The sequence below is a fragment of the Sparus aurata genome, chromosome 20 (assembly GCF_900880675.1).
Source record: "Sparus aurata chromosome 20, fSpaAur1.1, whole genome shotgun sequence".
In the NCBI taxonomy this organism is placed as follows: Eukaryota; Metazoa; Chordata; class Actinopteri; order Spariformes; family Sparidae; genus Sparus; species Sparus aurata.
In genome coordinates, this window is record NC_044206.1 from 1,782,575 (window position 1) to 1,803,577 (window position 21,003).

At 43.7% G+C, this 21,003-nt stretch overlaps 2 protein-coding genes across 2 annotated transcripts in view; one reads left to right on the plus strand and one right to left on the minus strand.

The window, feature by feature from the left end:
• The window catches only part of LOC115571845 (receptor expression-enhancing protein 3-like), a 45,586-nt gene extending 24,899 nt beyond the window's left edge, over positions 1 to 20,687 (minus strand). Inside the window, exons 1-2 of the mRNA XM_030401482.1 lie at positions 20,253 to 20,687; positions 537 to 609 (exon numbers count right to left, since the gene is read on the minus strand). Coding sequence (XP_030257342.1) covers positions 537 to 609; positions 20,253 to 20,284 — 105 coding nt within the window. The 5' untranslated portion in view covers positions 20,285 to 20,687. The remainder of the gene's footprint in view (positions 1 to 536; positions 610 to 20,252) is intronic.
• A 196-nt stretch (positions 20,688 to 20,883) lies between these two features.
• Positions 20,884 to 21,003, plus strand: part of jmjd1cb (jumonji domain containing 1Cb) — a 224,342-nt gene continuing 224,222 nt past the window's right edge. Inside the window, exon 1 of the mRNA XM_030400883.1 lies at positions 20,884 to 20,903. The gene's annotated coding sequence lies outside the window, so the exon portion shown is untranslated. The remainder of the gene's footprint in view (positions 20,904 to 21,003) is intronic.

The following is a 21,003-nucleotide window of genomic DNA, read 5'->3' on the forward strand; positions in this document are numbered from 1 at the left end:
ATGGCGGTAATGACATTTTTGAGGCTTTAAAGGCCTAGTCAACAAACCAAACTAATTTCTCTTCATTATGAAAAATAACAGTTTTTAAGTCATTCAGCCATTCATTACACTATCTTTGAAAGAGTACAAAATCAATCATACGAATTTATGAAACAACCTTAAATCTTAGCTTTCTATCTTATCTTAGCCTAACCCTTTCACATATAAAACTGATAAAACGTCTTCAGTGCTAACATAGCCTTGCAAACTGATGGGAGAGATGTCATAACGCAGTAGCTCATGAATGTGCCAGCACAAAATTGATTAGATGAAACATCTGCAACTGACATCAGTGAATGTCTTCTTATTTGCCTAAAGGCCAATAGCAGTCAAGAAGGCGGATATTGGTCTATAATGATAAAAATTCAGAATCCTGGTAACTTTAGATAGTTGCCTCACGCTCTCAAATCCTTTACATAACACAAGTATAAATTGGAGTTAGTTTCCATGTGTGTGCGCCGTAATGCTGTCATGCTGAGTAATGCTCATGAACTTACATATTCCTTGACATTTTTGGTCTTGACAGCTTTATATGAGTAGTATGCAGGATACAGAGTCCCAAACACCAGCCTGCAGGGAGAAAAACACACAACATGAAGCTTATAATTTCTATTACAATCACATTTTGTTTTAACTTTATCTGTATAGCACTTTTAAAAACATGGTTTACAAAGTGTTTTGACAAAACAAAGCAAGAATATGATTTACAAATATAAAGGACGATAAAAATAATTTGCATAAAATAGCTGAAGTAAAAGGGGTAATGATACAAATTAATAAAGTAGGTGAAATACACATGTTAAATAACCACAATTAGCCATTTACTACTATTTCTTTCAAATTTGTAAACATGGAAAAACAAACACACTGCTCAAATGTTCAAAATCCTGACAACAGATATATTTCTTGTTCAATTTGGTTGCCTAGTGAGGCAGATGGATCCATCTTGCCCAGCTTCAAGCTATGTATTTGTATCTGAGTTACAAAGTGGTTGATACAATCGACATCCTATGAGAAACTAATGAAAGATACAGATGTATTTTAAACGTGAATACCAGCAAGTGGAGTGACTGTTAATTTGAAAATAACAGGTTAGTGTAAATGCTGCTAGCATCAGTTCTAGAATACTTTGATTTACCAAATGGCATGACTGCAAATGAAACGCTTAAAAATAAATAAATATTTAACAAACCACCGGACCTAGGCCTTCTAGTACGTACTTCAATCTGTTTGTCTGTAGTAGGTTGGGCTAATCCAAAATAGTGAAAACAAGGGGGGTGTTCTGAAGACACACTCAGTGCGTTTACATGCACAGCTTAGTTGGATTACAGCTATAGTTCGACTATGCTACTCAACCAGACAACTGCAATTATCTGAGTATACATGCTGATGAGAAAATCGCATTATTGGGCCGGAGCATGTCATACCCCGGTACGCTAGGTGGCGCTGTACCCATTTCAACTTGTGGTAACAGAGCCACCTCCAGCTGACCTCATTAAGTCACCAGCTGCCTGAGCATTCAAGAAAGACAGCGTACGAAGAGCGAGACGAAGCTACATCTTTGTATATTTCGTATATGGTGTACATGATAATTACACAAACTAGGTGCACAATGGCGCTCTTTCTTGCTGTGATTTCGGAGGAAAGACGCCGCCGCCGCCGCCGCCGTCTGTCTACTTCCGGCTCACGGCCCCGGGGAAAAAATCTCGCACCTGCGCAGAACACAAAATCCGATCCGATCTGATGGAACGTATACATGCAGGAGTAATGCAACTATCAATCGAATAAGGAGGAATGAATGAATGAAGGAGCCTCAGATTTAGAGGTGCTGATCCTCATCCCTGCCGCTTCACACTCAGCTGCGAACTGATCCAGTGAGCGTTGTAGACAGCATTAGGATGGAGAGGACCCGCTGTGTGTTTACGCACTGCCATAGCAGCATGTAATTAACACACCAAAAATCTGAATTTTGGTCGAGCCAGAACATATCGACCAATAAATTGACCAGTCTACTAGTAGATTACAGCCCTAGTAACATTAGCCTAATGTACATCAACAAGCACTGGAGTAATGTTGCAAGATAACTATATTGTCCAGCTAGGCCAGACAATCAATAGTCAGCACAAGCTGAAGACTCTCGGTTATGCTTTGTCTCTGCATCGATGCAGAATTGTCCACGTCCGTTTTGCGATGCATCTTACAATCGAGGAATTTCCACACCTCTAGTCTCTATTAAATGAACTTATTTTCTTAAATGTGGAGAACACATTTGTAGGCCAGGAGCTGGTTGCATCTCTAAAATCTCCTATAAGCTCTTTTAATTGATTGTTTCCTTGCCAATCGGCTACAGCAGGAAAACTGTAATCATAAAACTAAGATATTCTTTAATTATGCAGTTGTTATGTTCTTATCCATGTTCTGCAGTAATGTGCTTATTTCTGTTCTCGCATCTTGTATGCCTAGTCACGTGTGTTCCAGAATGGGGATGTGCCAGTGCGGGGGGCGTCTCCCAACCGAGGACATAAAGTGGGCTTGGCCTTTAAAATGAGCAGTGGAAGCTTTGCTTTCTCTTTTGTTCTGTTTGATGTTGAGATTGTTCTGAAAACTATATGCTTTCTTCACAGAATTAAACCCGAGATGTGAAACTGTTGCAAAGTCTCTCCCGCCGTTTCTTTGTTAATTTGAGCCACCTGATGAACACCACCTGATGAATGTACAACCATGTTCACTGTCTATTGGCTATGGTGTAGTCTCCACTAATACTCTAATACTCTTAATACTCCATTATGAACCAGCTGCTGAAATATTCAGTCTTGTGAATCTGGATAAAACAGTAAATCTATGGGCTTGAAAATACTTGCAGAAAGCTTCTCCTATTTTGCTTTCAGCAGCACAGCAAGAAACAGTCATCCATATGCAGAAATATTACAGATATTATTGAAGTCTTTGCCTCAACGGTGAGAAGCATTACAATTCTGAATAAGGACTGAGTAAGAGACTATAAGTCTTTGTGGCTATTGTACACCATCTACTCAACAGACAAACACACAGTTTAAGCACTAACAAAAGAATAAATATCCACACCCTCACTCACAGACAAACACAGTAACAAGGACAGTTTGTCCAACCTCTCAGCTCTCAGCTGCACATTATTTTCTTCCCGACAGAACAGTGTGTGTGTGTTTGTGTATGTGTGAGTGTGCGTCAGTCTGTGTGTGAACAAGAAAAACAACTAGATCAATTTATAGCACGACACTCCTCCCTCCAATCCCGCTCTAACATTCTTCTGCTCCTTCTTCCTCCTCCCCCCGCCCCACTTACTGAGCTTGCTATGTCTACAGCACAGTGTGTTCTCTGCAGATCTGCGGAGTATGCATGTTCGATCTGAATCTGGATCTGTTCAGCTGGAATGCCAAATGTGTGCAGACTCAGCCATCACTGCTGATACCAGTTGGTACATTTCAAGAGATTTTCCCAATTTTCACGACTTATCAGATAACCAGGAATATTCAGGAGAGAAATATATAATATATATTTAAAGGGTCAAAATAAATGCAGCAGAGTCGAGAGATGGGCGATCCAACAAAATACTACTGTGATAGCTATCCTTTCGTTTCAGTCCATTGTGGACAACTTTACCAATCACACAATACTATTGTGTGGTCATTACAGATTATTTTGTTCAACTTTTTCACATATTCACTGGCCCAACACTCACATTTCCATCTATTTTACCCATTCATACTTTTTATATATTGATTTTCCACCGAAATGTGTTCTGTAACAATACCAAATACCAAACTCCCATTCTGAGAACTGAAGCCACTGTGGAAGTCCCAAAATCTGCAGCTCCTCAAAGCACCATATGAGCCCATGTTAAAAGACCCAACTTTACAGCAGATATAAACATGTTTACAGTTTGGTTAAAAAAAAAAAGACAAAAAAAACATTTGTGTCTTCTATACCCAAGTAATGCCTTCATAATAAATGTACAGGGGTTACATTTCTATATGACATTAAATTATACTGGGGGGGGGGGGCTGCTTTCAGGTACCCACAAGCTGTCTGCTCAGCTAAGCACCTCAGCTAATTCCAGTCACTAAATGTATTCTCTCGGCTGTATTTATGGTGTTGATACTTTTTGGAAAATTCTTCAGGCAGATAACGAACAAATAGTATGACTTTATGTGAGGTAAATTGGACTAACAGACTGGAACAAGGAGCAGACACTTGCAGTTGGGATTAACAAGTGACCCTATTAGGGTTAAGCTACAGATGTCGACTGGAGCCAGTGAGCCCAAAGCTTCAGGTCTCCAGCAATTCCTCCAGAATCTCAAGTATACAGTGAATGTAGTGGTCGTTACTTGCTATCTTTGTGGCAAATAACCATATGGTCACACTCACACGTGTACTCCGAGGTGAAATGCACTCATCTTTATGTGTAAACACTGTGAATAGTCTGGAAAATGTGAAAGCCCATGCAGTTTTGTTTTGTAACACCGCAATGGCTGAAAGTGTTGGACATAGTGAAGAAGAGGAGCAGGAGGAGTAGGTTAAAAGACCAGTGCGACTTCCATTGCTAGCAATCTCTTCCACCACATCAAAGCCAAACACGTTCTGGAATACGAAGACAGCATCCACAGAATCCGGTCTTTCATCACAAAGGACGAAATACAACTCCTGGTCCAAGCGCCGGTCATCTCCCATCTGGACTGCTGCAACTCACTTTTGGCTGGACTCCCAGCCTCCACAACTAAGCCATTGCACTGTATCCAGAACGCTGCAGCATGCCTTGTTTTCAATCTACCCACATTCTCCCACGTGACCCTCCTCCTCCGTGACCTCCACTGACTTCCTGTTGAGGCCAGCATCCGATTCAAGACGATAGTACTGGCCTTCATGGCCGTCAATGGAACTGCTACACTGGTCAGACCACATGCCCCAGCGCGAGCATTTCACTCTTCTACATCAGCTCGCCGGCTGAAAGCGCCATCCCGGACCACAAACAACGGTCACTCAGCGAAGTCGCGACTCTTCTCTGTTCTGGCACCAAGTGGTGGAAGGAAACCTCAACCAGTGTCAGGCCAGGCCAAATTCTGACAGTATAATCAGTCATTTTGAGGGGGTTGTGAGGCTTTTATTACCGTCCTCATCGAGGGACACATCTTTCACATTGTTTTGGGAAAAAAGTCCACAGTGCATCACATGATGATGTAATTACATGGCTTGACCACGACAAAAAACGGCCTCAAGGCCTGGTGCTCTTCGGGGAGGTTTGATCTAGACCAGGAGGCCAGCCATCTTCCTTGCAGAGGACGTTTCGGTCAAGCCAACTACATTAAATTGTCCCCCTCCTCTTCATTGTTGCTTTTACCGGCTAACTAAAAACCACACCGCCATTCATCCATCCATCCATCCATCCATCCATTGTCAGCCGCTTATCAAAATCGGGTCGCGGGGGCAGCAGCTTCAGTACCGAGCCCCAGACTTCCCTTTCCCCGGCCACATCAGCTAACTCTGACTGGGGAATCCCCAGGCGCTCCCAGGCCAGAGAAGAGATAATCCCTCCACCTGGTCCTGGGTCTACCCCTAGGTCTCCTCTCAGTTGGACGTGCCAGGAACACCTCCCTAGGAAGGCGCCCTGGTGGCATCCTCATCAGATGCCTGAACCACCTCAACTGGCTCCTTTCCACGCAGAGGAGCAGCGGCTCTACTCCGAGTCCCTCCTGGATGGCTGAGCTTCTCACCCTATCTCTAAGGGAGACCCCAGCCACCCTGTGAAGAAAACCCATTTCGGCCGTTTATACCCACGATCTCATTCTTTCGGTCATGACCCATCACTCATGACCATAGGTGAGGGTAGGGACGAAGATTGACCGGTAGATCGAGAGCTTTGCCTTCCGGCTCAGCTCCCCATCGTCACAACTGTGTGGTGAAGCGCATGCAACACCGCACCCGCTGCTCCGACTCTCCAGTCAGTCTCATGCCCCATCATCCCCTCACTCGTGAACAAAACCCCAAAGTACTTGAACTCCTTCACTTGGGGCAAGGACACATTCCCCACCTGGAGTAGGCAATCCACCGGTTTCCTACTGAGAACCATGGCCTCAGATTTAGAGGTGCTGATCCTCATCCCTGCCGCTTCACACTCAGCTGTGAACTGATCCAGTGAGCGTTGTAGATCTACAGCCGATGATGCCATCAAGACCACATCATCTGCAAAAAGCAGTGATGCAATCTTAAGGTCACCGACCTGTAACCCCTCCATACCACGACTGCGTCACAAAATCCTGTCCATGTATATCACAAACAGGATTGGGGACAAGACACAGCCCTGGCGGAGGCCAACACCCACTTGGAACAAGTCCAACTTACTTCCTAGTATACGCACGCAGCTCTCGCTTTGAGAATATAGGGATTGGATGGCCCTGAGAAGGGACCCCCTCACCCCATACTGCCGCAGCATCTCCCACAGAACATCCCGGGGGACCCGGTCATACGCCTTCTCCAGACCCACAAAACACATGTAGACTGGGAGATTGTACTTCCAGGCCCCTTCCAAGACCCCTGCCTGAGTAAAGAGCTGGTCCATTGTTCCACGACAAGGACGGAATCCGCATTGTTCCTCTTCAATCTGAGGTTCGACAATCAGCCGGACCCTCCTTTCCAGCACCTTGGAGTAGACTTTCCCAGGCAGGCTGAGTAGTGTGATACCTCTGTAATTGGCCCACACCCTCTGGTCCCCCTTCTTAAAGAGAGGGACCACCACACCTGTTTGCCACTCCTTCGGCACCGACCCCGACCCCCACGCAATGTTGAAGAGGTGTGTCAACCAAGACAGACCCTCAACACCTTCAGCATTTCTGGTGGTATCTCATCGATCCCTGGGGCTTTGCCAATGTGGAGTTGTTTGACTACCACAGTGACTTCACCCAGGGAAAACGGCGATGATACCCCATCATCCTCCAGCTCTTTCTCCATTACAGAGGGTGGCTGAGAGGTATTCAGGAGGTCACCAAAGTACTCCTTCCACCGCCCTATGACCTCCTCAGTCGAAGTCAACAAGGTCCCATCCTTGCTGTACACAGCTTGGATGGTTCCCCGTTTCCCCCTCCTGAGGTGGCGGACAGTTTTCCAGAAGCGCTTTGGCGCCGCCCGAAAGTCCTTCTCCATGGCCTCGCCGAACTCCTCCCACACCCGCTGCTTTGCCTCTGCCACAGCTGTGGCTGCTGCCCTTCGGGCCCGTCGGTACCCCAAAGCTGCCTCAGGAGTCCCCCGGGACAACATGTCCCTGAAGGACTCCTACTTCAGTCGGACGGCTTCCCTGACCACTGGTGTCCACCACGGTCTCCGAGGGTTGCCGCCCCTTGAGGCACCTAAGACCCTATGGCCACAGGACACAGCTGCAGCTTCAACAATGGAAGCTTTGAACATCGTCCATTCAGGTTTGATATCCCCAGCCTCCACAGGGATGCGAGAGAAGCTCCTTCGGAGATGGGAATTGAAAGCTTCTCGGACAGGGGCCTCCCCCAGATGTTCCCAGCTTACCCACACTACTCGTTTGGGCTTACCAGGTCTGTCCAGGGATTTCCCCTGCCACCGTTCCCAACTCACCACCAGGTGGTGATCAGTTGACAGCTCTGCCCCTCTCTTCACTCGAGGGTCCAAAACACATGGTTGAAGATCAGCTGATACGATCACAAAATCGATCACTGACCTTCGACCTAGGGTGCTCTGGTACCACAGACACTTATGAGCATCCTTGTGTTCGAACATGGTGTTCCTTTTAGACAGACCGGGACTAGCACAGAAGCAGGGTTCTCCCCAGACGGTGGAACAGCGGCGCTGCGCCGCTCTACCGCTCGGTCAGTGCCGCTATACTCCGCGCGTGACAGCGTCGTCCGTCCGTCCGTCCGTCCGTCCGTCCGTCCGCCGTCCGTCCCCCGGTTGACGGCTAGGAGCTCCCGGCTGACGGTGATGAGCGTCCGTCCGTCCCCCGGCTGACGGAGTTGATGACCGGCTGTCCGTACGTCCGTGTCTCCCCCCCCCGGACTGACGTTGACGAGCGGTTGACGAGCGCCCCCCCCCCCCCCGGACAGACGGTGCGCCGCTATACTAAGAATTTCTGGGGAGAACCCTGCAGAAGTCTAATAATAGAACACCACTCAGGTTCAGATCAGGGAAGGCCGTTCCTCCCAATCACGCCCGTCCAGGTATCGCCGTCATTGCCGAAGTGCGCGTTGAAGTTCCCCCAGTAAGACCACGGAGTCCCCCCCTTGCAGGGTCCCCGCCAGGACCTCCCAGAAGGCCGCATACTCTGACCTGCTGTTCGGTGCATATGCACAGACAACAGTCAGAGTTTATCCCCCCAGCCCTTAGGCATAGGGAGGCGACCCTCTCGTCCATCAGGGTAATCGTCAACACGGCGGCGCTATGCTGGGGACTTGTGAGTATACCCACACCCGCCCGGCGCCTCACACCTTTGGCAACTCCAGAGAAGAATAGTGTCCAGCCCCTTTCCAGGAGTTTGGATCCAGAGCCAATGCTGTGCGTGGAGGCAAGCCCCCCCAGATCCAACCGGTAACGCTCTATCTCCCGCACCAACTCCGGCTCCTTCCCCCCAAGAGAGGTGACATTCCACGTACCCAGAGTCAGCCTCTGCCGCCCAGGTCCGGGTTAGCGAGGCCCGTCACCACCACTGCCACCCATGTGGCAGCGGACCCGACCCCAGCGGTTTCTCCTGCGGATGGTGGGTCCACAGAATGGGGGAGGGAGAAGTGCCACGTTACTCTTTCAGGCTGTGCCCGGCCGGGCCCCGTGGCAGACCCGGCCACGCTCACGGGCCTGGCTCCGGACGTTCATTGGGACACGCAAACCTCTCCACTGCGATAAGGTGATGGTTCCCGAAGAGGCTGCCATCCACTTTTGCCAAATTGAAATGCTGTAAACCAGTGATCCTCAATAGGCGGCCCCAGGGCCGCATCCGGCCCGCCGGCCTCCTGTTTGTGGCCCCCGAACTTTTATTCCTTCACCATGTGTTTTGGTTGGGTCAGCACGTGTGCACCGGGACTTGTCTCCATACCAACGATACAGAGACAGCTGGGTCACTCACCGCTGCGAGCGCAACTTTTAGCTTTCACTTTCCCTTTCGGAGCAGTTCGCGTGTTCACATTTTGCCGGTAGTAATAGATTGAAAATTGCGTGTTTCCAAGTAAACTGCTATTACAAAGTGGACGGTAGTGTTGTGACGTTCACGAACGAACTGATTCTATTGAACGGCTCGTTAACATGAACGATGGGAACCGAGTCGCAGCTGGGAACCATTCTTTTTTTTTTTCTTTATCTATTTTTTTATATCACTGTGTGCTCCTCCTGTGCTCCTCCCCTGAGTGGGACAGAGAAGTTACATGGGGAGGAGCGCAGCCCAGCTGCACGGTGCTAATTAGATATGCAAATGTAGCATGATGCCACCTGAGTTGTGCATGCTGCCTTTGCGTAAAAAAAAACACAAAAGAAATAAAACAGAAATACGTGAATGCCCCTGCCTCGGAGAGCAGAGCAGCTGCAGCGGCCTTAGTTAGGAGGAGGACAGTCACTGTCGTGTGTCGTGACGTCGTCATTTGGACAAAATGAGCCAAAGGAAACGGAGCAGCATTTTGATGCACTTTTCTCCTGTGGAAGACAGTAATGCAAAATGCAATATTTGTCATAAAAATATTTCTTTTAATTCCGGTTCAACAAATAATTTGCATAGACACTTCAAAACACAACATCCAACAGTAAAAGTGGCAGAGGTGAGAAGAGAGCCAACTGACTCAGGCAATAGTGACAATGAAGTCTCCAGTGACACTGAAAATGCGAGTGCTTCCCCTGCCTCCACATCAGGTAGTGCTTTGTTTTTTAATGTTTATTTGTAAGTGTTAAGGTCACGGTGTTGCATGAATAACAAGTCATGGTAGCTTTACACACATACAAACACTTTGTACAAAGGGTAAATCCAAAATAGTGATGTCACTGTCAAAGCAGAGTGATATGGCGCAACCTTGTGGAATATTTACAGTGAATCCAGATCAGACTTAAAATCTAGTCCATGCATGGCAAATGAGGTTATAATCAATATTTCAGAATAATTCAAACTCAGATATTGGTGGGATATCTAATTTTGTTACAAATCTCACCCCATCATACCTCCCAGTGATTATTTCCAAGATAAAATGAGTTACCACTAGGCTGGCTTCTTAAAACTCAGTCAAATGAGCCAGTTTTTTGAACGGCTCTTTGAAAGGAACGGTTCACCAAGATCCGGCTCCCCTCAAAGAGCCATAAATCCCATCTCTAGTGGACAGTGAAAATCCGCGACTCAGAGAAACATGGATTTAAAATTTGCATTCATTCTCCCTCTGACCAGGACAAGCCCTACGTATCTGACAGTGCAGCGGTAACAAGGGCCAGACGTAGTTTAACTAGTTCTACTCTGTCTCATCACGTATTTTCAAACACTCAAACATTGTAACGGATGGGGAGTTTCTCCCGGCAAACACCCTTTCACTCACAGTGCCAAAATGTTTCACCATTTAATCAAAGAACAAATGACGTGAATTAACCCACAACCATATTACATAATCTTATTCACAAACACATTCACGAACCATAATTACACCAACACCAACAGAATACCCAAGAGTCATTGCGCCACAGTCAACAAGGGGCGTTACAATATGCCAGGAGAAGCTGTGATGAAGATTTCCAATTTGAAACGGCATTATGAGATGAAGCATAGGAATTTTGAAGAGACATTTCCTCAAAATTCAGCGATAAGCACAACACAAATAAATGCACTGAAATCGTCATATCAAGCTGCAAGCAGGATGCTTGTCACATTTATGTCACAATGAAATAAAATAATGCATGACTGAAGTGATGGACACAATGTTTGAAGGCAAACAAAAAGAGGAAATATTCAACTATGTATTTTAATTTATGTTAAAATGGAAATTACATTTTATTTTAGTTCGTATTTTGTTGTTTAGAATGAAAAGGACATTTTGTTTTGAATATTACAGTATTATTGCGGGTGGCCTGACCGACCTCAATACATGGACATTTGAGTCATTGAAAAGAATCTTTGTGGCCCTTTAAGATTTGTATTTGAGTACCCCTGGTATAAGGCTTTGGGGTGATCTTTTTGTTTTAGCTTTGTCATGTTATTTTAAGAGGTTGGAATCACTGAGTAAGTTACAATATGATACGTTGATATGTGGCCCGCATTAATGAGATTATGACTCAGCGATTCTGCAATATTAAATCTTTGCAAGACAGCTATCTAATGATACATCATAAATAGAATAAAAATATCATTATTTGGTGTCAGTGTATTGAGGATCATATCGCAAGAGGCATTGACACCCTGATCTTGACTCATTTGCTTGTCCTTTTTGCAACAACAACTAGAATTAAGGGATGACTTTGGTAACCCTAACCCAAGATAAAACTGAGGCAGGAGCATGGACTCCGTCTGCTGAGGGTAAAGGATGGAAATGTGGAGGATTTCACAACAACAGCAACCTACATACACACACAGACACACTGTATATAGTCTTCTGTACAGACACACTGGTCTTCTCAGCAGCAGGTGAGCTGCCAACAACCACAGCAGTTTATTTTCCTGCTGTTGCCATAGAAACAGCCAGGCTGCCAAAGCTACCATACTCTCCCTCTCTCTTCACGTCTTCATATCTTTGTCACACTCTGTAATTTCTGTGTTTTATTTGCATAAGGGTAGACACAAATACTGCTGCAACATCTGTCCCCCAAAATGAAAGTTTGGAAATGAAAGTCCTTTTCTCTCTTACACTGGAATGTGTGTATGTGTGTGTGTGTGTGTGTGTGTGTGTGTGTGTGTGTGTGTGCGTGCGCGTGCGCATGATTAGAGTGGAGAAACTTGCTGCACAACGACGCAGACCCTCTACTGCCCAAGCACACAAGAACAGAAGCCTGGTGGGGGTTGCTGATATGGTGTCGTAGAAATTTAAGCTTCAGGATAGTATCAATTAATGTCCATATTGCTACGTTTGTTGGTAGTGTAGTGGTGCAGCAGTGTCAAACAACTACATACAAGTCTTTCCACTCCAACACTATAATTTCAAGGCCTGGAGTTTGGCTAGCAGATCTTAAACATGCTAATGAAGGGCGAATGCTGATACTGTGATAATAGTAGCTTTTTGTGTCTCAGTAGGGCTGGGCGATATGGCCTAAAAATTGAATCTCCGATTTTTTTACACCAAACTCGATTTACGATTTTAATCGTATTTTTTTCTCCTTCAAATTACAAAGAAATTATCAAAAGCATTGCGTTTATTTTTTTACTATGATTTTAAACAAATTTGCCCTGGCATTGTAAACAGTGCAGCTTCAAACTCACTTGAAAAAATATATATAAAAGTGCATCCTTTTGAAAAGACTGTGTCCCTTTTTGTAAACATAAATTTAACATGTCAGATTGCTTGCTATTATAAAAACAGATCAGTTTTTATATTGGTATTGATAAAGTGTGACCATAACTTTCATTAAATACTTTATTTTGCAAAAGGTGCCTTTATTTACAAAAAAGTACTTTATATCCCTGAAGATATGTAAACTAAATTAAACATCTGTATGCATTGCATAGTAAACATCACATGTTGGTAGATGTACAGGACATGAGGTGTGTGCTTGCTGTCTGTTTTACACATTTTTGAGCAGGAAGACGAGCCTGTCTACTTCCTCTGGTTTGAGTCAGGACCCGTTGCGGCTTCGTAGCACAAACCTGCGGTCCAACATTTTCAGCATGTGGATGAACCTCCAGCTTTTCCACTGCATATACGGGCACCATATCTTTTACGATATGCAACGTGACTGCACCCATAAAAGCTGTCCACCGGGCCGCTTTCTTGTCATACGGGACACAATTATTACATGATTCTGCTAATTTTGGCTGCTTTATAGCGGGTGTTTGTGGGCTGCCGCGGTTTTATCGTAGTGAACAACAAGTGTCCCACTGTTTGAGATGCTGAAATAAATGGTTCGGTCCGCTGCCTTTAGTTGCAAAAGCCTTTGAATAAACTTTGCAGCGGACGGTGGTTTGTTCGAGGTCCGACGCTACAAAACCAAACTGCTAACGAGACGGTGCCTTTTTAGGAACGAACTCTCTGCTCGCTGCATGTTGTGTTTGTTTCTCTGTGGAAAGTCAGTGCAGGGAGGGCGGAGCCCACAATGAACCATGGGAGCCCGTAAGGAGAGGCGGCGGAGTTAAATAAAAAATCGATTAAAATTTTTTTAAATCGTCCTAAACCAAAAACTTGAATTAATCGATTTTCCGGATTTATCGCCCAGCCCTATGTCTCAGTTGCTCCTAATTTGCTTAGAATGTAGTGAGTCTAGTCTACGGGTAGGTGGGTTTGTTGGCAGGAAAACTTGGGTGGGTTCATCCAACCCATGATGGTGAGAGACTCTGAGACATAATGATGTCAAAATACATATCAACTCAGATGATACTGATGGACTGTGTCACTCTCATTTATCATTTCATTTACACTTGGGGTAAATAGAGTCTTAGTTCTGCAAATAAAATATATATGTAATTCTGTCACAAATCTGTGCCTGAATTCACTCCCTCACAGAGTTTGCATTAATGAAATATTCTCTGTCATTGACTAAATTTTTTTAGCAGTGGCACAAAAATGTGAAAGCTGTCTTAATTCTGACAGATTACAACACTGAGGGCAATCTACTGTACATTACTTAGTGACACTTATAATCAGAGATTAAATTGGGCCGGAGCCCTCCGGAGCTCAGCTCCGCCTCCTCACCTCGTCAGTACAGCCAGCAGGAGCTGAGCTCCCTCTGCTTCAGTGTTTCATTGTAATCATGAGTGTAACTACCATTATATGACTTTTTAAAATCATTAATTTGGATCCCCATCAATACATCAGCCTGTTCACTCAGCGCTGTTTTCAGAGCGCTGTGTCAGAGCTTCATTACTGAATCTGTTCCGCTCGTTTATTGAGATAAAACCTGAACCAATGAAACTCCAGTCCATGTTTTCACTGCTACCGGCATCTTCTCGCATACCGCGCAAGTGCACGCACGCACGCACACGGTGCTGCTGACGCACAGAAGGTGGGTGAAGTAACTGTCACAGCAAAATGTTAACTTTGTTAATTTACTGAAAGTAAATGTCTGTATTTTTCAACTTTTTGTTTCCATGATGAAGTCTCTACATAGCTAATGCTACGTTAGCAAATTGTGAAAAGATGAGGAGGGCGAGTAGTTTTCATTTGGTAAACCGCCCTTCTCATTAGCTAAACGTAGATGAGCTAATGCTAAGTTAGCGTTTCCCATTAATCAAGTCATTCTGCCACAGTCTCTCACAGAAAAAAAAAAAGTTACATTGCGACCCCCCACTGCCGCCGCCGCTGTTGATAAAATATGTATTACGCTGATGGTGCAAGGTAAAAAAAATAATATTTTGAGAGATAATGCCCGCTGAGTGAAGAAGGGCTCCCCCTCCTTACAAAAGCCAATTTAACCACTGCTTATAGTACTGTCAAACACAATGCAGACTAGGGCTGCACGAAAAATCGTTTAAAAAAATCGCGTTTAGACAGAGGGCGGCAAATTGAGGGTCTGTTTTGGTTCACCGATTTGCCACCTCGGAGGGTACACTTATTTCCACCTCGCCTGCTAGATGGTCAACTGGACAGCCGCTGAGATCCGGGAGATGCTATATATATATATATATATATATATATATATATATATATATATATATATATATATATATATATATATATATATATATATATATATATATATATATATATATATATATATATATATATATATTATATATATATATATATATATATATATATGCCACTTACGTTCCTAATACTTCAGATGGAAGTACAACACACGGAGCTGACTGTGAATCTCACCAACACATTTCCCCGAAACAAGAACAATAAAACAAAAAAGGCGACGAAGGAAGCGTTAAATGAATGTACATATTCAAGACCTAACTAAATGCAATTTAAGACCCATGTTCAAAATATGGATGTATTTGAGACTTTTTAAGGCCTTAATTTTAGATACGTGAATTTAAGACTTTTTAAGACTTTTAAGGATGCGCGGATACCCTGATATCCAATAAAAAAATTTAAGACGCTCTTAAATGTGCATTGACACTTGCAGAAAGACTTCAACCAAGTCTCCATAAACCAAGCTCACGCAAAAGACATGCACTGAAATGTTCTTGAAGCAATTTAGTGAAAAGCAGGGCTTCTTTTTCATACCAGATCTACCATCTCTCCGTTTCCCTTTCTTCTCCTCCTTGTTCCCCTTCTTCCCATTTCAACACCTTCTCCCCGTCTCTCTGCACGCAGCTGAGAAAATAGCCCTGTTGCTTTTAGACAGGCCTTGACTCTGGGCTTAAGGTCAATTTCCATGGTTTCCTGACACCGTACACCACCAACAACCAGATGGAGAGAGGGGGGAGGACAGGACGACAGGAGAGCGAGTCGAGAGAAAGAGAGCAAGAGCAATAAAACACAGAAGACACACCAAGCGGGAGGAGGGGGAAACAGAGAAGGGGAAAAAAACTTCAGATCTTGAGAAGATTTGAGCTTCCACCATCTGGTTTGAGCTTCAGGAATAAGAATTTGATTACATGACTTTTCCCCTACAAACAGAGGGAGGATTGTTGAGAGAACTGCTGCTACAGCAAATAAGACTGGTTAGAGTCCAGGCCTGCATATCCCCAGAGTATTTCGTCATGGGGAAATGGATAACATACATCATTTAGACTGGTCTCACAGCTCTCAGATTATTCCCATGTTAAAAAAACATACCTAACATCATACAGAAATTCCAACTTCCAACTAGTTCAATGGTACTGCATATTTCTCAAGGCCTAGATCTCCACACACAATTTACAAATTAAACTGCTTATTATCAAAACCAACTAACCCAGACCTGACCCATCAGTCATCACGTCCATATCATATTTATAATCAGCTCAACAGTCCGAACATATTAGGTAGTTGTTTGAATTTTTATGAAACTAGTTGCCAGGTATTCTGACTACTCATATTTCTTGAGCTGTCCAACTTCTTGGTAGCTAGGCTTGAGCATTCCCACATGTCAGCCGTTGACATGATAACTACACTGTTATTGTAACAAATGAAGGTCAATAAGACTCAGGTTGTCACAGACTGGTATAACTGTTTGTATTTCCTCAAATAGTTACATGGGCCTTTATTTACCTCACCTGCAACTCCTGGTCCAAGCACAGGTCATCTCCTGCCTAGACTACTGCAACTCGTTCTTGGCTGGACTCCCAGCCTCTGTGACAAAACCGTTGCAGCGTATCTAGAACGCTGCACCGCACCTCAATTTCAATCTACCCAAATTCTCCCATGTGACCCCCGTCCTCTGTGACCTCCACTAGCTTCCTGTAGAAGCCTGCATCCGATTCAAGATGATGGTACTGGCCTTCAAGGCTGTCGCTTAGACTCAGGCTGTGGTAAATTATGTAAAGGATAATGCCAAACAAGGTGTCCATTGTCAGGAACATTCATCAGTAAAGTTGTCTAAAAGGTGTATTGATTAATTCACGACGTCAACCCATGAATTAAAGAACATGCAAGAAAATATCCAGTTGCTGTTGGTAGCTTCTGAAGTTTTGCCAAGTGTTTCCTAACAGTACAGAGGCTCTAAGTGGGCTCACTGTAGAACGACTGGAACTGTGTGACAGTACAGATTCATAGGGGTGGGAATTAGTGTTGTCACAATACCAAAATTATGACTTCGGTACGATACCTACCTAAAATATCTCGATTTCGATACTGAAACGATAACACGGCGGAAAGCTAAAACATCAAAGTAATGGAATAAAATATTAGATGACAGAATGTGGAACTTAAAATGATTTATTTCTTTTTATTAATTAAAACACTTTAACTTAAAAAGTCAAAATAAAAATATATATTTTTGTAAAAGCTGCTGAACAACTTGGACAAGTGTCTTCTTGTTTTGTTCATTTGTCTTGTTTGCTCTCAGAGATTATTAAATAACCTGATTTTCCATTAAACGCTCAGTGCTTGTAGTAGAAAAAATTAACAGCACATTAACTACAATTTTATTCAGCATAAAAATAATGAACATAAATGACATAAACTGTAAGTCTGGCAATTCATAAAATAAGATAATACTTTATTCGTCCCACAAAGGGGAAATTTGCAATTTGCATTTCATGTTGATAAAATTCAAACCCTGGATTATTTGCCTGCAAACTGCATTAGTGCACTAAAGTACAACACAAATGACCCCGACCCTGGTGAAGGTCTTTGCTCTAATCAGACCATTTTCTAATAATATAAATTACAATATATATTATAAATTATTGACAAAAATGTATATGCTATGATTATATTACTAGTACTATTTTATATTACTAAAAAAAAAAACTTGCTTGACTTACATCCGGGGGATATTGATGTTATCTATCGCTAACCTGCAGCTATTTGAACTCTTTGAACAAGTCCGCATGTCTGTCAGCTGAAAGTGGCATTAGTGCTCCTGGTATCGGTTTACCGTGCAACGCTAGTGGGAATCTCTCGGCACCTCACGATTCGGTTCGATTCAGATTCTGAGGTCAACGATTAGATTTCTAACCAATTATCAATGCATCTCGATGCAACAATTTTTTTGTGTACATCTCCATGCATGATTTAAAAAACAATAACAATAATTAAATGTGAGTTTGCTACTTAGAGTTTGCTTCCTACTTTTTTGATGATCATTAAAACAAAAAACAGATTAATTACCTTCTCTAATATTTTATTAAAGGAAAAGGCTTTTCTTTGTCACAAATAGATACGACTTTCTATGAACACAGAATCCTCCTGTTACAGGCAATGAGCATATCCCTGAGAGAAAAACAGTATACTGTAGCCTATATAAAAATTAAAAAAGCTTTCAATACAATAATCAATGCAGCTTGCATTTCAACACATTGTGGACCTATGTATCAGCTCTCATACTAAAACATGGCTACTTGCCTACCCGCTTTCATCAAACCGCCCCAAACTTCTGTTTTAGTTTCACTGTAGAGCGTCAGTATGGCTGTGTCGGTGAAGTAACGGCGAGATGGTATTTTGTATCTTGGCTCTAGAGTGAACACCATCGTCCGAAAAACCCAAATTCTCCACAACTGAATACGGTCTAAAATCCAATGCAATAAAACTTGCAATGGATTTGGAAATCCACTTTGCTCTCTCAGAGATCGGTTGAAGCTGTGCCACCGCCTGCTCGATCGTTCTCTGGCTGGCATCTGCAACAGGTCGCTGCTTCTCTCCCAACTCTGGGTTGTATCGCGCAAGGTGGTTTCTCAAATTAGTTGTGTTGCCGAAGTATTCAAGTTGAGTTCCACCCACCTTACAAACTGTCTTGTCAATTCTCCCCTCGACTTCATGGAACTCAAAATGCTGCCATACAGTAGCTTTCAAAGAAGTTGGTGGTGCCAGTCTTATAGGCTTGGTGTTAGCCATTGCAGCCATTTTGTCACCTCTCAAATATAAACAACTTGCACATGTGTGTTCGGCGCGCATGCGTGTACAGCAGAGAATCAGCAGGCGCTTTCAGTAGTGCTCTGCAGCGGGCGAACTGAATGTTGCATTGGGCCAATTAATGTTTCATGTTACTCAGAAATGCATTTTCTGTATGGTTTATGTAATTTTTTTTATTATATGTATATATTTTGTTGAAGTGAACAAATCGGAAAGGCAAGTGATCAATGAACAATTCTGACTATGCAAATGACTATAAGTCAGGTTTTTCTGAGCTGAATGGAGGTTGATGGAGAGTCAACCCAGATAAAACCAGCAGATTCCTGGATTAAAGATTCCCGAGCCACAGGTCTACTGACCTTACCCCGAAACACTCCAACAGTAGGATAAAGATCATACCACATATTTTGCATTTTATGTTTTAGATAGTGAGTTATAAATAAAACCACTCAACTGTTTATAAAAGTACAGCTGAACTAGAGGTTGATTAACCAATTAGTTAGCCTATAAAAGGTGACTGAAAATGGCTACCACATTTTCAGTTTGGGCATCCAGAAGCTTTTGTCTGGTTGCAAGCCTTTCAGACATTTTTAAAGTTTGTGTTGAGTCCTGAACAGGTTATGAGATGAAGGGCCTAAAGTTGTGAAAGCCTATGTTGCTCATCTGTCTTCTGAAGACAAAGATCTTGACAGAACTGCGATAAACCGAGTACTAACCTGTGACAAATGTTAGAAAGTGTGTTTATATCCCACAACAGAGGGATCGTGTTTCAAAGTTGCAATAGAGAAAAGCGAAAAGGCACTCTGTGTTTTTCCGCCACTCCCTTCAGTCCTTTCTGCTAAATTCCTGTCCTCCATTACACTATGTTATGTAACTAATGTTTCTGGATGTATAATCAGAGACAGAGAAAGACAGCAGGAAAAGGAGGGGAGACAGAGAGAGAATCAAAAATGGGCATTTTAACACCAAGTCATCACATCTCTGGTATATTAAATCTGTGACTTCTGCTTACTTAACATTTCACATGGGATGTCAGCAGCTTGGCTCTAGGTATACAGGAAACTGACAGTTCGTCAAAGTCACTCAGATTCGTTGGAGGATGCTGTTCTTCCTGTGTCCTAACCGCGTTATGGTTGCCAGGTTAAACTGGGCAGTGCTGGCTATGAATACCTTGAAGACGACATCTGTACCTGACACTCCTTCACACAAGAACATGTAGAGGCCTGAAAAGTTCCACCTCACCAACACCGGTCCGAAGTGACACTGTCACAGTCCAGTGTGTGTGCCACACCATGATTCGTGAACAACATGCTAGCGTTTAGCCTTACACTCAAATCACAGACCACAGGCTAGCTAGTCCGGGCCCAGCACCCATTCATGTTGTTACAACTACCACAGCGTGTGACGCCTAGTAAGTATCTTACCATCTAAACCGAGTCGTTTAATGTTGTCAACGTTTACAGAGTTCGTAACTTGGCCAAAGGACGGTAATAAGCTTTAGCCAAGCAAGCTAACAAAGCTCAGTCCCATCAGTTGCCCCAGTTTTCTCCTTGCGGTAAACATCGTTTTAATTAACTTTCACAACCCTCAGTCGTTTTTTGAACTTACACAACGCTTCTTGAAATGATCCAAGACACCATGTTGTCGGTTTCTGCTGTGTAGGGTTGTGTCAGGCGGGTTAGTCCCGGTGCTAACGTTACTGGTTAGCCGTTCCGCTGTAACGTTAAACTTCTTCAGCCAAAACTTCGGTGATCGAATCCAGGAGCAGCTAGCTATCTGGCTGTACATCGGCCAAACAACATGTCTGAAGAGAAGACGGGCTCACTGCTCTGTGTTTATCACCATAGCTAAGCGATGAATTATCTATCTGGTTTGCTTCCTGTTGTTTTGTGCCACTCGCTTATTCCCTCCAGGTTTCCTCCTTCTCTCTACTTTACTCTCCAGTCCCTGGCACCAGAACGGTGCTCAGCTAGCCACTGACGTCAACAGGAAGAGAACAACCTCCCGAGCTGCGATTGGCCACTTAAGTCTGTTTACAACGAATGCAAAATATTACTGGTTGGGCACGTTTGCCCATGTGACTTTTGCGTTTGCAGTAGAAGTGGTGGAATTTCAAACTCACCGATCTGTGCTCCGATTGGTCGGTCTTCGATTCGTGGCGAGTTCTAACCAACGGGTGAAAGGAGCAGCGGTGAGCGGGTTCTGTGGACTGTACAGCGTTGTTGTCGGGGGAGCTTTTTACTACCATGGACATGGAAGGTGACCTTGTTTTTAATTGTCAATAATGATGATAGATCTATCTATTATCTATATCTGTTAAATTCAATTCAATTCAATTCAAAGGGGGCTTTTTTGGCAT